Here is a 20,081-nt window from a genome sequence, read left to right on the forward strand (position 1 = left end):
GAAGACACTGCTGAGCGGCCTGCGTCCCTGGAAACAGCCAGCAGTGGCATGTCCTTGCCTTGGGCCTCCTGCTTCTCCTGGAAAAGGCGGATTCCAGCCTCCTCCCCACCCCCACCCCCACCCCCACCCCCCCGGGGTGGAATAACAGTGAATAAAGCGGCCATAAAATAACCTCAGTCTTCACACCCACCATCTTGAACATGAAAAACCAGCCTGGGGGGAAAGACGACCTGGGGGCGACTGGTATGCGGTGTGACGGTGAAGAGTCCAGGGGTGGGTAAAAATGATTTATTTCTGGGGCACAGTAACAGCCGTGCAACTCAGAACATTTCATTCACCCGTCCCATCCATGTTTTTTAAAAAGATTTTATTTATTAATTTTTAGACAGAGGGGAAGGGAGAGACAAAGAGAAGGGGAGAAACATCAGCGGTTGCCTCTTATGTGCCCCCTACTGGGGACCTGGCCTGCAACCCAGGCATGTGCCCTGACTGGGAATCGAACTGGCGACCCTTTGGTTCCTAGGCTGGCGCTCAATCCACTGAGTCACAGCAGCCAGGGCCCATCCATGTTTTGTGTCACAAAGACATACCAAGACTTTGGAAAAAAATTCCAAAGGGGATTACGTTGAAATGTACTGTTTCTTCACTTGTTTTGTGCTTGTCTTAATCACAGCAAACCAAATAAAATAGCTTTACAGCTTACTAAAACTCAAACTTGTCCTCCCAGGAAGGAATTTAAACATCTCCACCTGTAAATCCACAATGCAGTGGGTCCATATCAGGAGACAGACCCAGGAGACAAATGCAGCTCTAAAATAAAGCTTGTCATGTCAAAAGAAAAAATATTAAAAAGAAACACCAAAAATAATAAAGTAAAATAAAATAAAAGCCATTGCCAAAAGAAAGAAAGACCAAGAGGAAAATCCAATTTATCTACAGAGACTGGTGGCCCCTCTTCAGGCCTGAGACCCCCAAATAACAAGGATTCAATCTGGGCGGGGAGAGAAGCAAGGGACAGATCTGTCTGAAGCCACGCTAAGAATCCGGTTTAAAAGGGTGACGGGGCTCACAAACAGGCACAATATCACCAGATCTCCAATGGCAGCAATAACCCTGAATTAGAGGGCCAGGAGTGGATTCTCCTGGGGTGCCCCCTGGGCGACGCCAATAGTGCAGCCCAGTAACACACCAAGAAGAGCTTCCCCTGCTCTTGCCAGTCTGCAGGAAGCTTGCAGGCGTTGGAGCTGGTTTTCCGTTGGGAGGTGCCTCACAGTCTCTGCCATAGCCCAGCCACCAAGTTCCTTCATGAACAAACCAGCGAGACCTGCAGAGCTGGGCTCGTAACCCAGAAGGAATGGGCGGACCGCCGCTCAGAGATGCCCGAGGACACAGGGTCCCTGCTGTGGCGACATCATGTGCGACGGTAATTTCATGTCCACTGCACATGGGTGACTCACTTCTCCCCAAAACTCAAAGCAGTAGCTGGCTGGAAAAGACAGTAACAGTGCGAGGTGGCAGTAAACCTCCATGACTGAGACTCATCCCAGCTCGCCTCTAACCAGCCTGGAGGTTTCTGAGCAAAAGGGTTCGGGTTGTGAGGTGCGGTTCAGAAGCCTCCACCAGCAGAGGGCCCGTGCTGGACCCCTATCCCTGAGTCAGACGGGGTGCCCGTCTGTGTCCATGTGTGTGTATGCCGTGTGCAGGGGGTAAAGGCTGTGCGGGCAGGACCTCAGGACGGCGTGCCCCTGCCACACCTCCACAGACCAGCGCAGGCCCATCAGAGGGGGAAGTGATGCCCACACATCGAGGCTGGAACTCTGTGCTGCCCGCATGATGTTGTAAGAGAAGCAGGCCATGTGAAAACCGCAAATGCCAAGGCCTCCACTGGCCAACTGACTACCTGTTTCAAGCATGATTTGATGCAATGAAATTCAAGACTGCTTACCAGGATTTCTCAAACTTTTGCCCATGACCCACACTATATTCACATGGGTACACAGGCACACACCCATGTAACTAACCGAGTTTCATATGGACTTAGCCTGATTCTGTGGTGTAGAGTCTGCTCCAAGACTTCCAGCTCCACTCCATTTCTGGAGTGCCCCACTGCACTGATCCCGTGACCCATCTGTGGATCCCGACTGCGGCTGGACAGAACAGCCGAGGAGCAGTCCAGAGGAGAGGTCCAGACCAGCCCTGGGAGCCTGGCAGGACTGGCAGTCTCCTGGGAGGCAGGAGAAGTCACTCCCTCCACGGAAGTAGCCAAGTTTCTGCTGCAGGTCACAGGACTCCAGCAGCAGCCCTAGGTCGTCAGTGAGTCACCAAGTGCCACCGTGAGCATGGGTGACGGAGAAGAAGCTGGCTTCCCTGACCATCCTTAAAGAAGAGGCCGCCCACCACAGGTGGGACGGCCCAGGTGTTCAGCGGGCAACCACGGGCCAGGTTGGGACATCACTGACGGTGGCTTGGATTCACTCTTCAGGGGTTTCCCATGGGCGAACCAGACTGTCGGCATCTCTGGATGATGGCAATGAGCCTGGTGATGTCGGAGACAGCGGGGTGCAGGGCCATGACGCTGTCCACTTGGTGGGGCGGGAAGATGCTGCAGAGCGCTGTGCGCGCACGCGCACGTGAGTCCGGCTCGCTGGCCGGGGCCCCTGTTGCTGACCCCAAGGGCCCCCACAGGGCGCCTTCACCCCAGCCCAGCTGCGCCCAGGCTGAGCATCCGGGGAACCGGGTGGCCCCGTGCGGGAGGGCCCACGGGTCGGTAGGCCCCCTTCGCTGGGATAGCAGGTCACTCCGCGGGTCTCCACGGCGGTCCCCAGGGCGGTCCCCAGCCTGCGCCTGGCCCAGCGGGCCTGACTGGCTCTGGGGATTCCGGAGGCGAGGCGGGGCTGGCAGGGACAACGAAGCCCTAGGGGCCACCCAGTCGGGAGAGCGCGACCCGAGGATTCCCGGGTCATCGCTGAAGGTGAGCCGCGAGAGGCCGTCCTCGAGGCCCGCCACGTCGGCAGACCGCCTGGCCGGGGGTAGGCTGCGCGTGCCCGGCTCCCGGGGGCCGGGCCAGGCAGCGGCGGGGACACCCCGTTGCTCCGTCGGGCCCCTTGGCTGCTCCTCGTTGGTGCCCGCGCCCCGCCAGGTCCGAGTTTGGGCGCGAAGCTCGTCAGCCACTGCCAGCTGCGCCTGGTGCGGCCTCTCAGGGTGGTAGAACTTGCACTTGATGCCGTAGGTGCATTTTTTGCCTGGAAGGGGCAGAGCAGAGAGAGCGCTCTGGGTGAGACTCCAGGCAAGAGAGGCTGTGCGGCCTGGTGCGGTGGGCCCCGAGGCCTTTCTTCGAGATGGTGCGGGTAAAGCTCCCAGGCCTCAGAGTTATCAGGATTGGGCAGGACAGGGTCGGGGGAAGTGTGCTGGGCGCAGGCGGGATGCACGAGGGTGCAGTGCCTGCCTATTACGGTAGGGGGCGCTGGGCGCAGTGACTCCCGTGTCAGGTAGGCGAGTGGTAATCTGGGGAACTCCCTTTGGCCAGGGACTGAGACCAATGTCTCCATCCAATGGCCACTGCCTCCACTCTCCCGGGAACCTGTGGATGAGGCCAAGCTTGGGGTGCAGGAGGAAGGGGGCAGTGGGTACTTATAGCATAGGATTGTGCCTCCAGTGCTGCCTCAGTGTCCCTGTTAGGCCACATTCCTTTGCCAACTATGGCCCTCCCCCTACAGGCTGTCCTAACAGGTGATCAAACAACTACCATCGCAACCTGGGCGCCTTTGAGAGTGAGAGGGAGCAGGATGCGCAGAACTAAATGTACGTCACCTTAATTCTGACATGAAGTGATTACCTATCACCTACGGCTTTTTGAACTTCTATGGGCACGGAAGCCAAGGCCTGGGGACATTAGGTAACTTGCCAAAGCAAGTTCGTGAGAGCTGCCAGGAAGGCTGGCTCCTCCTCGGAGGGCTCTGGACAAAAGCCCTAAGTCTTAACGGAAAGCACAGACCTATGTCCATAAGGGGCGGGGTTGGGGGTGGAGCTACATGGGACTCGATGCACCAGGGTGAAGGGACGGAGAGAGAGGAGCCTGGGGGAGCACAGAGCCTCCCTGCTTCCCAGACAGGCTTTGCCCTGTGCATGACCTCTGTATCCCGCCCTCCCTTCAAAAATACTTCCATGCAACAGGAGCTGTGGACGTTAGTCCATCCTGCCATTGAGACACAAGGCCCTGAACAGGGCCCACGAGGCGCAAGGTGTCACCCACCATAGGGGCAGTGCTGCCAGGACGGCTCTGGGGGCTTCGGCTTCCGGCTCAGGAAGTTGCTCAGGGTGGGTCCCCGGCGGCCCAGGGGGTCGTCAGGAGGCATGAACCTGGAAAACAAGCACAGGGGGGCCACTGCAAGACCAGCGGGGACTCGACAATTCCACCTGCGTGCTGAGCACGCAGCAAGGGAGCGGCAGCACGAGGCACAGCCTCAGGCAGGCTCCCTGCCAGGGCTCTTCCTGCACCCCGGGGTGTCACGGCGTGCCAAAGCAGCAGAACCCTTCCTCTCACCAAACGCCCATGGAGTGCGCACAGATCTCAGGACAGCAGCCCCTGGGCCCCCTCCAAGACTCTCTCCCACTGAGGTTCAAGCCGGCAGGACCAGGATCACCCAGCAAGTCCTTTTCAAATGCAGGTCCCTGGCTTCCTACCAGACCCGCCTACTCAGAATCTTGAGTTGTTCGGGAATCTGCATGCCAACGATGCCCATGTAATTTTTATCGTCTCAAATTGAGGCATAATTGCTCTAGGTCCCCTGGGTCATAATCTGAAAGTGACCCTGGGCCGCTTCCCCTCGTCCTCAACAGAGACAGTCGGAGACCTCCGAGGGGCTACCAACAGCCCTCGTCCTCTGAGCTCCTGGAGGCTCAAACCCCATTTCTGCAGCGTCACCCCACAGCTCTGGCACATACTGGGTGGGGATCCCTATTTACAGAGAGCTTGGACCACCCTCCACGAGTCAGCAGAGCTGTGAATCCCAGCCCCCCGGGGAAGGCCCAAGTCTCTTTTGCAAAGCTGGGGCTCTGGGTGGGTTGGCCTCAGCTCCCGGCCCGCCTGACCTGGGCCATGATCTCTGACCCACCCTGCCCCTGCCTGCCCCTTCCCTCCGCCCTGGCATTGGTCTAACAAGGAAGGCAGTTCATCTTCAAGGGGCTCACAGCCCAAAGGGGAAAACAACATTCCTGAGGAGGAAAACTCCCCTGGCTGAGTGCCGTCCCCTTTTTATATGAATACTTTTGTTCCCAGGGGACACTCCCAGGTCACAAACAGGCTCTGCGGGAGGGGTGTGGATTCTAAACGGAGGGCCTATGTTCGCAAGTTTGTGTCCCCCTAGGGCCCCACCCTGCAGACCCCGTCCGGAGCTGGGCGATCCCGGGCAGCCTCTACGGCTCAGAGCCCAGCTACACAGCTGGCTTCTCAGAGTTGGGCCCCAACCAAGAATCTGGGGAGCCGCCCACTGCGGTTATTAAAAGTTCCCAAAGGCTTCACCTCCTGCTCTCTCCCGGCCTCGCAGCTGCCAGCCGGGTTAAGAGGGCCCTACGGACGTGCCCAAGGCGCTGGGGTAGGCATCCTCGCCCACAGGCGGGCGGGCGGGCAGGCGGGCTCTGCCTCTGGCAGCCAGGCGACCTTCTGGCAGACCCTCAGCAGAGGCCTGTGCGTCAAAAAAACCTTGGCCTGGGCCCCAGGCTGTCAGCAGGCCAGAGGCAGCCATGATCTCTCAGACCTCAGTGAGGGTTTTCTGGAACCCACAGTTACCAGACGTGCCAGATTCCTCCAGGCCTGAGCCGGGGAGAGGGAGCCACCGGCCTTGTGTATGTGGAAATGACCACGGGGGCTACCACAGGGTAGCTGCCATGAGCATCTGCCTGGGGCTGGGGGTGGGGGGGGGGGTCCTCCACCTCTACGGCTGTGGGCCCCGGGGCAGTGGGGGCCACAGCATCCCCTGGAGGCCTGTGGCCTGGCCTAGCCTGAGAAACACTGGGTATAATTCTCTCTCGACCCCACAGCCATCTCAGACATGTGATTAATCCGAGTACGGTTAATGCAGCATAAAGAACGTTCAGCTCAGTGAGGCCGAGTGGTTTCCCCATGACACAGAGCCAGTAAACGGCAGAGCCTCAGTCCGAAGCCCCGCCTCCTGCCTCCCAACGCCCCAGCTCTTTCTACCACAGGCTGCCCCCCCCCCACCCCCGGGCTTCTGGGTCGGGGCTGGTCTGCCCCGTGCAAGTGGCCCGACCCAGCTGACATGTCACCTCCTCCCTCCCCGTTCTCCCTTCCCCAGACTGCGGCCACTCCCTCATTTACAATGAGTTACTGAGTGCCCGTGATGTGACAAGCATGCGCGGGCCATGGCACGTGAGATACAGTGCCTGCCTTCACAGGGTCGGGAGCTTGTCTCAAACCGCATCCCCAAAAGCCAGTGGGTGTGCCCAGAATGAGGACCGAGCCCTCGTGGCCTAGAACAGAAATAAGGTGGGAGTGAAGTCCAGCTTGCCGTGCCCTCCCCATTTCACCCCACCCTGTCCTAGTCGCAGACCTGAGCCGCCCTCGCAGGCCCCTCGCGGGCCCCTAGCCCATGCCCTCCACGTGCCTGGGTTCGTTTGCTGTGGACCAGTCATTGCTTCCTCCCCAGCTTAGCTCAGTCCAGGGGCCCTCGCCCAGCATCTGCTAAGGCGTTTGTGCCTTGCGACTCTCGAGTAGCTGGTGAGTCCAGGACGGACCTGACCCAGGGGAACCAGCCTGGGAGTTAGGCGCACCAAGCAGATTCTCTTGAAAATTTCAACCAGAAGGTGTTGAAACAGAGTCAGTTCCGAGATCCTGGCTGCCCCAAAGAGGATGCTGCCTACTGTGCTATAAAATTCAAAACTTAAAGGGGGAAAAAAGGAAAACAAAAGCAGTGGGGAAAAGTACAACAAAATTCAGATTTTCCCTAATATCTGTTCCAGTCCTTTTATTGAAGTAGTAGATCCTTTAAAGATAAAAACAAATACTTCATGGTGCCCCCAAGCCCGTGCTTGGCCCACCTGCTGGACACCTCTGTGCCGGGCCAGCTAGATGTGGACATGGGAACAGAAAGGTCACGGACAGCTGGGGCAACGCAGCCCTGCTGGAGAAAGCTGGGCACAAAAGAGGAGACGCAGAGACACAGTCTGTGCAGCCTGGGGGAGTGGAGAGGGCGACCTCAGACCAGCTGTCCCCCGGGCTGGGCATCCTCTGCTTCCAGCACGGTGTGCCCGTGGCTGCCAGCCCCACGGGGCCTCGGCTGGATGAGGTGGCTTTCTTCCCGTCACCCCCCACCCCAGCCGTGCCGGGCCCCTCGGCCACCACGTACCGGTCGTTGACGAAGGAGAACATGAGCAGCCTCTGCTCAATGAACCACTTCCACTCGGGGTTCTCGCTTTGCAGGTCACGGTAGTTGTCGTTGGAGACGATGATGCCATCCCACTCGTAGGCCACCTTCACGATGTAGCGGTCGTCGTAGCAGACCACGCGCTTGCCATTCACCTTGCGGGACGGCGTGTACACAAGCACCTCCTGCCTCTCCAGCTCCTCCAGCACGTGCTGCTCTGGGGGCCACAGGGCGGGGGACAGCATGTAGCGGCTTTCCCAGAGGACTCCCCACCCCTAAGGATCATCGTACGATCACAGAGCACATTTGGCAACTCGGGGATTCCCCTCTGAGCCAACTCCCACCTCCCCTGCCTTATAACTCAACACACTCAACACACCAGAAGGGTGGGGAGGTCTCGAGCAGAGTAAGCCAGCTGCCGTGGGTCAAGAGGGCTCTTGGCTTCTCCCTGCCTCAGTCATTTAACACTGGGCCGGTGAGGTCTGGCCACAGTGACACAGTCACTGCTGTCAGCTTTGCACGTAAGTCTCTGGGTGCAGAAATACAAGGGTTTCTCTAGGGTGTCGCTTTGGGAGTGATACGGCTGAGTGATGGAGAAAGACGCTTTACAAGATAATGCCAGGTGGTTTTCCAAAGTGGTTACATCGGGTTATACCCAACAGCCCGACACAGCATCAAGACCACCTCGTCCACCCTAGGCATTCTCGGGTTTTTGAATTTTAGCCAACTTGGTGGGAGCAAAGTGGCCTCTTGTTGTGGTTTGACTTTGCATTTCTGTAGTTACTAATGAGAGCAAGCACCTTTTCATGTTTATTGGCCAATTTATGTTTTCTCTGAAAGACCTGTTCATGCATTTTGCTCAACTTTCTATTGGTCCTTTGTCTTTGTCTTATTAACATGGAGGCATTCTCTAACATTCTGTATCAGTTCTGGACAGTCATCCTTCATCAGGAACACGAGATGTCTAGCATCTCCAGTCTGAGGCTCGCCTTTTCATTTTACTGTTCTTGTGGTAACACTAATGAAGAGAAGCTTTTATTTTAATGTAGTCAAATTTATGAATCTTTCTCCCACACATTTACACTTGCTGTGGCTTGTTTAAAAATTCTTTCCCTGCCCCAAAATTTCCCCACTCTTCACCCACGCTAGACTTAAATACTGCACAGCTGCTGACAGCTGCTCAATAGAATAATCTCCATACAGAATAATCTCTATGTTCAGACCATACAGAATAGTCTGGGGCGACCAGTTCTTGATGGAGAACTGGACACAAGTACTCATGCCCCGCTTCTCATAACCCCACTGAAGTGGCAGTAAAAAAGTAGAAAGGGGGAGGGGAACCTTAATCACAATGAAAATGGGCTTGGGAGCTCTGACTGGCGTGGCTCAGCCAGTTGGGTTTCATCCTGCAAAGCAAAGAGTCATTGGTTCAATTCCCAGTCAGGGCAAATGCCTGGGTTGTGGGTTCAATCCCTGTATGGGGCGTGTGCAAAAGGCAACCTATGGATGTTTCTCTCCCTCTCTCTTTCCCTCTTTTCCCCTCTCTCTAAAAATAAATAAATAAAATATCTTTTTTAAATGGGCTCGGGGACCGTGGCAAACCCAGAATTTGGACACGTTTTTGGAAGACAGAAAGCAGATAGGACCGTATTGACCCTGCAGTGCAAAGGGAGCCACAGACCAGAATGAGCGCAGAAGGCCGAAGAGGAGCTGAGCCATTTCCTCTGAGAAGCCCCAGGGCTCCAGGCACCACAGAGGGGGAAGGGAGTCAGCAAAGCCAGGGCGGGGCTAACTGAGGGGCTACCCATGGGGCCGCTGCACCCCCCCTTCCCTGTGCCCAAGGAAAAGGGAAGCGGAGCTCTAACTTGCAAGAGGAGGTTCCCACGTGGCCTTTGACCACCTAGAGCAGTCATTTTCGACCAGTGGGCTGCAAGAATTTTTAAAACATGCGTGTGCCATGACACACTGGATGACTAGTGGGTGTCAGGTATGGCACATTTTAAAACTTCTTGCGGCACACTGGTTGAAAAGTGCTGTCCTAGAGCAAAACCATCATCATCGTGGCACCGGAGGGTGTGGCGGCTGCGGGCGCCCAGCTACCCACCCGCCCCTGCACCACCCGCGGTGGCACTGCCGTCAGTGAAAGGTCCACGTTCTAAGAGAGAAAGCCTATGGCAACCACATGGATATTTATACATAAATAGTTAGTTAACCAATCTGATTTTTTCTTCACAAGTAAAAACTGGCAACCAAAAAATCACCAGATTTTTGAGAGGAAGACACAATGGCACAAAAAAGAAAGAGCTAGAAGTAGAGATGAACAAAGAGAACTGACCAGAGGAAAAATAAATATAATTTGTGAAACTTAAGATAACTGGTGAAAGTCTATAGGAATAGGAAAGAATTATTATAGAAATAGTGAAAAAGATACTGCATCCATAAGACAAGAATAGCATTTTATCTACAAAGTAGAGAATCCAAAAGAGAAGTAGAAGCAATTGGTAAGCATGTATGGAATTAACAACAAACATTTTTGGTAAAAAGGCTGGAAGACAAAGTCAAAGAAATCCCCCAGAATCACCAGGTGGTCAATCCTGCCCTCACTGACTTGGCTGAAACAAGGCTAGTGGCATAGCATCTGACTTCTTGTTATATAGTTTTAAATAACCCTATCTAAGAATTAAAAATCAAGAATTCCCTGGATCTCCATCTCCCCGCCTTTTTTTTAAATAAAGAGACTAGACTATGGATTCAATAAATAAATATGGTATCACCAGGCCAAATGAATGTCGCTTTCAGATCCTATATCCTATGAGGGGTAGATACAGATCCAATCTTTCTGCAGTGTTAACGGCTGTAAAACATAATTATTCTTGAAACTTAAATTCACATTAAAAGATAAAGTAATTTGATCTCCTCGCACAACCAAGAACAGAACAACAATAATTTACAACAGTGATTTGCAGTCATAATATCAGAACTGTCAGAGGATTTATCTAAATGGAAGTTGGACAGCCAAGAAGTTGAAGTAGACCCGTACATCCAGACTGGTAGGGGACGACTAGCCGAGCGGGCGCGGGGCTGGCGCTGGTGGCAGGCGCGCGTAGGTCGGGGGAAATTTGGCACAAAATCGGCGACAGCCATCTGGGGCGCGGGAGCGCAGCGGTGCAGCGGTGATCCCTGAGTGCGCAAGCAGCGGCTGGGGGAATCAGTGGGGCAGCGATTGTGGACCAGGGCAGAGCTCACTGCCCAGAAGCCCAGGGAAGTGTCTGACTCCAGGAGTACGGAACAGTCGCCATTGATCCCTCCTGTCCCCGCTCCCGCCCCTGCCCCCACATCTAACGTCACAATCTAGCGACTGGGGCGCCCAGCCCCGGTGAACACCTAAGGCTCCGCCCCCCACCGTAACAAGAGCGACCAGACCGGAGAAAAAATAAATAAATAAATAAAATAATAGGAGAGATAGGGAAAGACAGAAGATATGTTTCCAGCAGAACAGATCAGTCCCCCAGGACTCATCCTTTTGAGCGACCAAGAAATAGCCAATCTATCAGATGCACAGTTCAAAACACTGGTGATCAGGAAGCTCACGGAACTGGTTGATTTTGGATGCAAATTACATGAAAAAATGCAGATTACCATAAAAGGGATGCAGGAAGATATACGGAGGAGAGCCAATAGTGAAAGGAAGGAATCTGAGTCTCAAAACAACACAGTGGACCAGAAGGAAGATAGAATCAACCAAGCAGGAAAGCATGATGAAATAAGAATTCAAAAAATCAAAGAAAAGCTTAAGACCATCGAGGACACCTTTAAACGTTCCAACATCCGAATTATAGGGGTACCAGAAGGGGAAGACCAACAAGTGGAAAAGTTATTTGAACAAATAATAAAGGAGAACTTCCCCAAACTGGCAAAGGGAACAGTCTTCCAAGAAATCCAAGAAGCTCAGAGAGCCCCAAAGAAGTTGGACCCAAGAAGAAACACACCAAGGCACATCATAATTACTTTAGCCAAGGTAAAAACAAAGGAGAGAATCCTAGAAGCAGCAAGAGATAAGGGGACAGTCACCTACAAAGGAGTTCCCATCAGACTGTCAGCTGATTTTTCAAAAGAGACCTTACAGGCAAGAAGGGGCTGGAAAGAAATATTCCAAGTCATGAAAGACAAAGACCTACATCCCAGATTGCTCTATCCAGCAAAGCTCTCATTTAGAATGGAAGAGAAGATAAAGTGCTTTTCAGATAAGGTCAAATTAAAGGAGTTCATCATCACCAAGCCCTTACTTTATGAAATGCTAAAGGGACTTATCTAAGAAAAGAAGATAAAGAAAAGACATGTATAGTAAAAGGACAGCAAACTCACAATTATTAACAACCACACCTAAAGCAAAACCAAAAGAAACTAAGCAAACAACTAGAATAGGAACAGAACCACAGAAATGGAGGGCACATGGGGGGCTAGCAGTAGGGGTGGGAGGAGGAGAGAGGGGGAAAAGGTATAGAGAATAAGTAGCATAGAATGTAGGTTGAAAATAGATAGGGGGAGGGCAAGAATAGTATGGGAAAAGTAGAAGCTAAAGAACTCCTAAGTATGACATATGGACATGGACTAAAGGGGGGGGGAATGTGGGTGGGAGAGGGGGTACAAGGTGGAGGGGAGTGAAGGGGGAAATGGGACAACTGTAATAGCATAATCAATAAAATATATTAAAAAAATTAAAAAAAAAAAAAGATAAAGTAATTTGCTCATTGGTCTACTCAACAACTACGTATTGAGCATCTACTCAATGCCAGGCGTCATGCTAGGTGGGCACCCAGAGTCCGTGCCCTCACGGAGCTCCTGGAACAGTGCGGAAGGCAGACATCAGCAAACAAATAGCCACGTGGAACACAGACTGTAAGTAACTGTCAGGAGACTACTGAGCAAAGGCGATTAGACCCTCGTGAGCATGTATCTGCCCCGCATACCTCTAATAGGAGTATCGGCTCTTGGTGGTTCTTTCCTCCAGGACGGGACAAAAACTTTGATGTAGGTGTGTCCTCTCTCTCTGAACCAGTCCACAGCCAGCTGGATGCCCCGGCAAGAGAAGGCTTCTTTGTTTCCATGGCTACAATGGGAAAACAAAGAATCTGTAGAGACATAGAAAGGGTTTCTAGAGAGTGATTTCCCCCAGGAACATCCTGAATCATAGTCTCATAACCAATGGGGATCAAAGGTACATTTTTAAAAACAGTTCATTCTTGGCACAAAATACATCTCTTAACTGGAACTGCGTAGCTTCTGATAGTTGGTAGAGGGCCTTGAGCTCCAGGGCAAGAGCATTCCAAGGATTAATTGACCAGATTCTCTCATTAACCGAAGCTAATAAGAGTCAACATAAAATGGACGAGAGTAGTCATCTGCAGAATACTCTCACACTAAGAGAGGGTTGTAACTATGTTATTGGTCTTCCCAAGTGCAAGCAAGAAGGTCGATGTGCCCCATAAATTCCACCAAAGACATCGATGACGGCAGGAAGGAGGGAGCGGTGTGAGAGGAGGCTCAAGACCAGGCAGAGCCTTGTGAGCCTTACTGAAGACTTTGCTTGCTCCTAAGAGGAACGAGAAGTCATACATGGGGGTACATGTGATAGACATGATGGGACCCAACATATGTTTCAGAAAGTTCAGTCTGGCAGCACAGAAGACAGTAAGTTGGAAGGGAGCAAGAGTGGGCACGGGGTACCAGTTAAGAAGCTATTGTATTCATCAAGGTAAAAACAGATGGTGACTTGGGCCGAGTGTGTGTTGGTGCACAAGGGAGTAGGTGAACCTGAGAGATATTTAGAAGGCAAAATCTCCAGAACGTGATGATTGGGTATAGATGTCTGGCTTGTGTATCGGGACAGTGGACTTTTCACTGAGACAAGGAATTCTGGAGGAGGACAGGGTTTAGAGGCAAAGATCCCAAGGTTGGTCGTGGACAAACATTGAGTTGGAGATGAGTGTGGAAACCGTGGGTTCAAGCAGCAGTTGAAGCCGCCACATGGAAACAATCGCGTGGAGATGGAGTGGGAGGCCTAGAGCTGGCCCTGGAGAAACTCTAGAACTCAACGGCTGGTTACAGGCAAAGGAGGACAATCTTGCAGAAAGAGAAAAAGGATGTGAACCAGAAGAGTGCTGCACTGCAGAAGCCACGGGAAGGAGGCAGCCCAACGCTGCTGCAGAGGACGGATGAGGCCTGAAAACAACCCTCAGACTTAGTCAGTGGGGGTCGGTGGTGTTCTGCTGGATGGATTTGAGCAACTGAGAATGCAAAGTCAGTTGGACTTAGCTGTGGAAGGGGTGCAGCCTGGCCCCGAGATGAGATCACTAGGTGCTCACTGCCTCCGGCTCAGCTGCCTGCACCTCGTCCGGACCTTGTCCTGCCCCTCATCCGGACCTTGTCCTGCCCCTGCACCTTCCTCCACGCCCCCCACAGAGCCGCCTCGCCAGCCCGACCTCTCCTCTCGGCCAGTCCATCCCTCTCCCCCCTCAGGCCTCAGCTTCATCCCTGCTTTCTCTGGAAGGCATCTCCCCAACTCTAAAGCCCGTCGGACCCCCTATTTTGAGTCCTCCTAGCACTAGACTCCTCCTTCCTTTCTGGCACTCATTACACTGGACAGTGACACTCACCAGGGGAGGAATCAGGTCTTGCCCTCCCTAAGACACACGCTCCTCTGGTCCCCACTGAGCTCCCCACTGAGCACAGGGCCTGACAACTGGTATGTACTGAATAAAAACATGTTGAATAAATGACTGAGAAGAAGCTGGTCATGTGAGCAACTGGAGGAGAAACCACCCAGGCAAAGGGAAGAGCTGGCTGGAAAGCCTGATGCAGGCAACACTTGGCGTGTTTGGGGACCCAAAAGGGAACAGTGTGACCGGAGTCCATGGAGTGAGCAAAGGGGACAGTTATAAGAGGTGAGATGGGAGAGGCAGGGCAGGTATGTGAAGAGCCAGGGGTCACCAGGACCCTCACACACTTCCTAGAGGCCTGGTCTGCAGAAACAGCCCATGTCCAGACGAGGACTACATTTCAGATTTTCATTTCTGGACTTTCTTTTGTCCGTGGCCTCTCCTGCAGTTCCTTCAGAAGGGATCAGGGCAGGTTCGCGTTTGTAAAGAGGAAAAGGGAGCATTTCGGAAGTCAGGCTCGATGGAGACACAGAATTCTGAGTTCCTTCGCCTTCAGGAGATCAGGAACCAGACGTGGCCGCCCATGTCTGCAGTGTCTTCCCGTTCAGAGAAAACAGCGCTTGGGCCATTGCGGCTGAGCTGTGAGGCTTATGCAAACAGCAAGGAGAAAGCATCAGTGGAGCTGTCTCTGTTGTTAAAAAACAAAATAAAAAGAGGAAGTGGGAAGCTAGCCCCTCCCTCCCAGCGGAAGTTGAAAAAGGAAAGGAGATGGAGGGAGAGGGAGGACAGGTCATACACAGGGTGCTCAACCCTGCATCCCCCACGCTGCTCCCCCCACCCCGACCGGAGCCAGGAGGGGAGGGGAGATGGAGGAACATCAGGATGGGTGTGAAGAGGAGGCCGAAGGCTCGTGCCTCAGCACAGCCTGGGCAGGCTGCAAGCCTCTCAGAAATCATGGTCTCAATGGGCACGGCACCCCACAGGGCCACGGGCTGCCTTGGAGGACGGTGGCAGACAGGTGATCGGGAAGCAACACACCTGCTCCCTTGCATGCCCCCAGACCTGGTGGGGTGCCTGAGACTTGACGATGGACAAAGAGGCCCATGGCAGGGACAGCCCTTTATGCCAGTGCGACTTAAAAGCCACCTGGGGCCAGTGGCCATTCTGGAAGCCAGGCCAGGTCCGCCACCCTGCAACAGAGCCCAGGTAGGCCCCCAGGCCCCCCCTCCCATCCAACACCAGGCCTCAAAGCCCCCACATGCCACTTGGGAGAGGACAAGGGGAGGGAGAGGAAACACAGAACCTGAGTCTCCCAGAATTCAGAGACACCGAGACATCGCATACTGGCGAAGTGAAAGGTTGCCCCTCCCCACCACCTAAAAGGTGGGGAAGAGATTCTATCTGTCCTAGAAAACAGGGTCTATCACCTGAGCACACCGAAGCAGTAATGTGAACAACGGATGCCCCGCCCCCCCCACCCCGAAACACATGCATCTCCGGCTGCAGGGAAGTCTGTCCCCAGTCGGTTCTCAAGTAACCGACTGGGGAAAGATTCCTACTACCACGATTCCTTTCAAAAATTGCTTCTTGATTGTTCTCTCTTCTGTGACTACACCATTGAAAAGCCCACTTTCCTCCCCCAATACCTTTGATGGGCCCCAGCCGGCAGCGGCCCTGACTGGGTGCATGTGGATGGGAGGGGTTCGGAGGTTCAGGAGTTCGAGGGTTTGGGGAGAGTCGCCCCCTTCAGCCTGGTACAGCAAGCACTGGCCCCGTGGCCTCTCTGACACTAGACTCCAAGATGCGGACCCTCAGCCAAGGGTCTCCAAAGGGCAGAGGAGTTGCACTAAGACCAGGGGAAGCCCGTAGCCCACCACAGCCCGCTCTTCCCTCTGTCCCTCGGACGTGTCCCCTCCTCCAGCTTTGATTCCAGGCACGGAGAGTCCGAGCTGACCCTCCGGCCCCCTCGGCTGGTCTGTGTGGAATGGACGGTTGTCGTTCAGGTCCATTGTTCCGCAGGACTGAATTCCCACACACCCCACCCATAAGCCTCTGGTCTCCTTTGAGATGGGAAGATGGTCTATTCCATCCTTGCCGTATTTTCTTCTTTTTACCAACCTCAAAACCCCATTATGGCTATGCTAGTTCTGGCCACAGACAGCTCCGGGCAATTGCCAGCTTGATGCCCTAAGCAGGAGCCAGCTCCTCGCCACTTGGGGGTCCGTTGGTCCGTCTCTAAGAGGAGCCAGCAAAGGCCCCGGCCAAGCAATAATGCTCGTGGCCACCCCGGGAGCCCACTCCCCGCATACAGAGAAATACCACACCCAAAGGCAGCCCTCATTTGTGCTTCCCCCATGCACCCCAAGTCCGTTTGTGCACATCTACTTCATGTGGCTCTGGGAGGGGCACCCAGAGAGTGGTGAACAAGATCGGACTCACCCCCACTTCTTGGAGCTCATCCTTAATATTCGCAGACAGCCCTGTGTACCCCGCCACTTTGCACATGATCCTCATTTAATCTTTACAACAAGCCCTTGAGGAAGTGACCTTCATCCCATTTCACCCTTGAGGAAACTCAAGCAAAGGACATGCCCAGCTCCCTGGTCTGGCAGCAGACCTCAGAGCCTCATTCGTGGGGCTGCCAATGCCTGCTCCCCTGCCCGCGTGGATCCCACTCATCCCTGCCCCTCCCCGGTCTCTGCCCCTGCGACCCAGGCAGCAGCTTCCTGGAAGCCTAAGTTTAGCTGCTGCTCAGAGGCCTGCGCTTGGGGAGGGAGCTCAGCGCTTGTTACTAGTCTCCGTGAACCAGGTTCTCAGGCAACAGGCTGAGGGCCAGGCCCTGGGAAAAGGAAACAGGAGTGGCAGGTTTTGAATAAAGGCAGGGCAGCAAGGGGAAGTGGGCTGGTGCCTGAGACAAATTTTGCCTACACGACAGTGGTGTGCAGGACAGCCAGAGTCAGGGCGTCGCCATTTACAGTAACCAGACAACCTAACTGGGGCACCACTTTGTCCTCAACTGTTGCCCAAGAAGTCTCTGCAGAAGTTAGTGGCTCACGGAACAGGCCCTTTGGGGTAGGACATGGAAGGGGACCCCACTGTCTGTTTCTTATTTGGGGTCAAGCTGTAAGCACTCTGCAGCTGGAGTGATGGCCCTTCTCACCGAGAGATCTCCCCCCCCACCCCCGGGTCAGAAGGAAGAGACAGGGCCAGTGGGGGCTGCCGTGAGCACCCTCGTCCTACACATGGAGAACTGGGTGTACACTTAGGTCGGAGGCCGAGGCCAGCGTTGGTCAGAGGGAACTGGCCCCCAGCCCGGGAGCACACCGGCCACCGGGAACCCACTGAGAGGGGCCTGACCGAGACCTCCCACGGTGGGCCTGCGTCTCCCACGGGAGATTCCTCCCTCCCAAAGAAGCCATATTCTGCTGAGGTTAGAACCATAAACAACAGCGCCCCAAACAAACAAACAAACGAAAACCCTCTACCCGAAATGAGGACATATTTAGATGAAACCCTTGCCCGGGGTGGTAAGAGGATGTGAAATTACCAGGTGGACTTCCCCCACACGGATCCTTCAGATCATGCCTCTCCTAAATTTGCCTACGGAACGTGCAACACTTGTGCGCCTGCCTGCCTGCCCCAGGCACGGAAATGCTGGTGACAGCTGTCCCGTGAGACCCAGTGTCCTTCCCAGTCACCATGATGCGGCTTTTAGTGTGCTTTCAGTGAAAGCCACCTTATTTTTAAAACCTGCTGGACATTTGTCTAAAGTCCAGGTATACAGTGACTCAGGTATTCAGCTCAATCTCCCTCTGTCACGCAGACACACACACACACAGACACACATGCACATGTACACACCCCGAAGGTGTGGGGATTGCACTTGGAAGTCAGTCTCTGTGATGCTAGCTGCTCAGAGCCACCATGAAATACACCCTGATGCCCAAGGGTCCCCAAAAGGTGGGCAGCAGCAAGAGAGGCGTCCTGGGTGCCAGTCCTGCAGAAGGCACCTGGGCCCTGGTGAGGGATGGGAGGCTCAGCACACCCTGTCAGCAGCAGGCAAGTTCAAGTCCAGGGGTCACCATGGGCAGGCTCTGGCCACAGGATAAATGCCTGTGGGGGCCTGGGTCTCCCCCCTGGGTGAGACCCTTTCCAGGGCTGGACACGTGGAAAGCCAGAGGTACGCGGTGCTGTAGGAAATGCAGGACTTTGGAAACAGCAAGGAGTCCAGAGCCCGTACTTCGTGCTTGGTGACCTTGGCCCAGTTACCTACTCTCTCTCTGAACCTCTGTCGAAGGAGAAAAATGCATTCATTTCTGCCAAGCCATGCATAAAATAATCACCTTAATCCCTGGAATGTTAGAGATGAAAACCCATTGAAGATGATTAGTATTTAGTCTGACCTCATAATCCCATAAACAGGGCTCACAAAAGGTGAGTCACGTCACAGTCACGTGGCTGGTGAGCTGAACGGCTAGAGCTGCCAAGAGGCACTCCCCACGTGAGGCTATTTGCACTTCATTTCAAGTTCATTCAAAAAATGAAAATTCATCTATTCAGTCACACCAGCCACGCTGCAGGTGCTAGGGCGTCACAAGTGGCAAGTGGCCACCGTAATGAGCAGTGCACGTACAGAGCTTCCGGTCGTCGTGGGGAGCTTCACGGGACGGACCCAAGCGTGGGGTCAGAACTCAGGCCTTCCCACTCTCAGTCCCCTGCTCTGCCCCCTGCCTCTGACCTGGTTCTCTACATGAAACACAGAGATTCACCCAAACTATGGGGCAGGCCGAAGGTCGGGCTTCCTGGTGCCCATCTACACACTCCCAACGCTGCGACTTAGATTCCTCACTGAAGCTGACCCATCCTTTCCCATCGTTTCATGACAAACGAAGCCATCAGTCTGGCTTCTCCAAGCCGAGTGGACTCCCTCTGTGTTACGACGAGGAGATGGCAGGCGTTTTAGTTTGGCGGTATGCTTCTGCTTAAATGGCTTGACGACAGTATGTGTTTCACAAAGGAGGCCCCTCCGTGTGCTCCGAACACATACATTCCCACTTCCTTTACAAGGCACTTGGCCAGGGACCCCGCTGCCAAGCAGTCACCCCCGGCCCACTGGGTTCAGTCACCACAAACAGCCTCAGGCTGCACATTCTGAAGCTCTGAGGAGAGAAGCCCGTGGAAGCTTCCACACAAGGTGGGATGGTTGGAGCCCAGGGATGGAGGCCAGGACCTGGCGGAGCCAGTGTCGACCTTGGCCAAGCCCATCTGGCCCCTTCCTGAGCTTCTTCCTCGCTGGGCCGAGAAGGTCAGGTGTCCGAGCTCTAACGTTCTCTGTGCCGACGGAGGACCCGTGGCTTAGCGCCTTCCATAAAGCGTGGCATTATCTGTAATTTCTCATTCTGCATCAGCAGTTCTTCTCATGTGGGACATCACGGGCCTTCTAAGTACCTACTGAAAGCTGTGGATCTTTCCCCAGAGAAATACATACATGAACACACGTACCACATTTGTGTATCATTTCAGGACACTGCTGGCTTTGGCAATAAAAGGGGCCACGAGCCAAGGAATGCAGACGGCCTCTAGAAGCTGGAAAAAGCAAGAAGCTTCCAGCGGGAACATGGCTCTTGATTTCCACCCACGAGGCCTATGCTGGACTTCTGAGAACACAGTACGAATGCACTACAAATGTGTAGTGCACATGCAAATGCATGCATTCTGGCTGATTGAGGAGACTTGCAGGCAGCAGGTGTGTGACAGATCTTTAATAACATCCGGAGTGATGGCTTGCATTTGTACCTCGCACAGACTGAGCTGGAAGGGTCAAACTGATTACACTCGTGGGAGCTGTGAGAGTGGGACCAAGTGGATGTGCAAATAGAGGATGTGGTTGCAATTTGAATTCCAAGCAGCAACAGACACTTTCATCAAAAGGAAACCCTCCACCACCACCCTAGCACAGCAATTCCTAAAAACCGTCCGGTCCCCAGAGAGAGAATGCCTCCACTTTCCTGCAGCACCTGAAGGAGTCTTTTCATCCTAC

The 20,081-nt window shown here is 54.0% G+C and overlaps 1 protein-coding gene across 3 annotated transcripts in view; it reads right to left on the reverse strand.

Moving 5' to 3' along the window:
- Positions 1-275: 275 nt before the first annotated feature.
- The window catches only part of ZC3H12D (zinc finger CCCH-type containing 12D), a 30,000-nt gene continuing 10,194 nt past the window's right edge, over positions 276-20,081 (reverse strand). For all 3 annotated transcript variants that reach the window (XM_028510360.2, XM_036024877.1, XM_036024878.1), the window contains exons 3-6: positions 12,353-12,492; positions 7,365-7,599; positions 4,253-4,359; positions 276-3,242 (exon numbers count right to left, since the gene is read on the reverse strand). In XM_028510360.2, the coding sequence (XP_028366161.1) occupies positions 2,479-3,242; positions 4,253-4,359; positions 7,365-7,599; positions 12,353-12,492 (1,246 nt within the window). In that variant the 3' untranslated portion in view covers positions 276-2,478. The remainder of the gene's footprint in view (positions 3,243-4,252; positions 4,360-7,364; positions 7,600-12,352; positions 12,493-20,081) is intronic.

The sequence above is a fragment of the Phyllostomus discolor genome, chromosome 4 (genome assembly GCF_004126475.2).
Source record: "Phyllostomus discolor isolate MPI-MPIP mPhyDis1 chromosome 4, mPhyDis1.pri.v3, whole genome shotgun sequence".
Classification (NCBI taxonomy): domain Eukaryota; kingdom Metazoa; phylum Chordata; class Mammalia; order Chiroptera; family Phyllostomidae; genus Phyllostomus; species Phyllostomus discolor.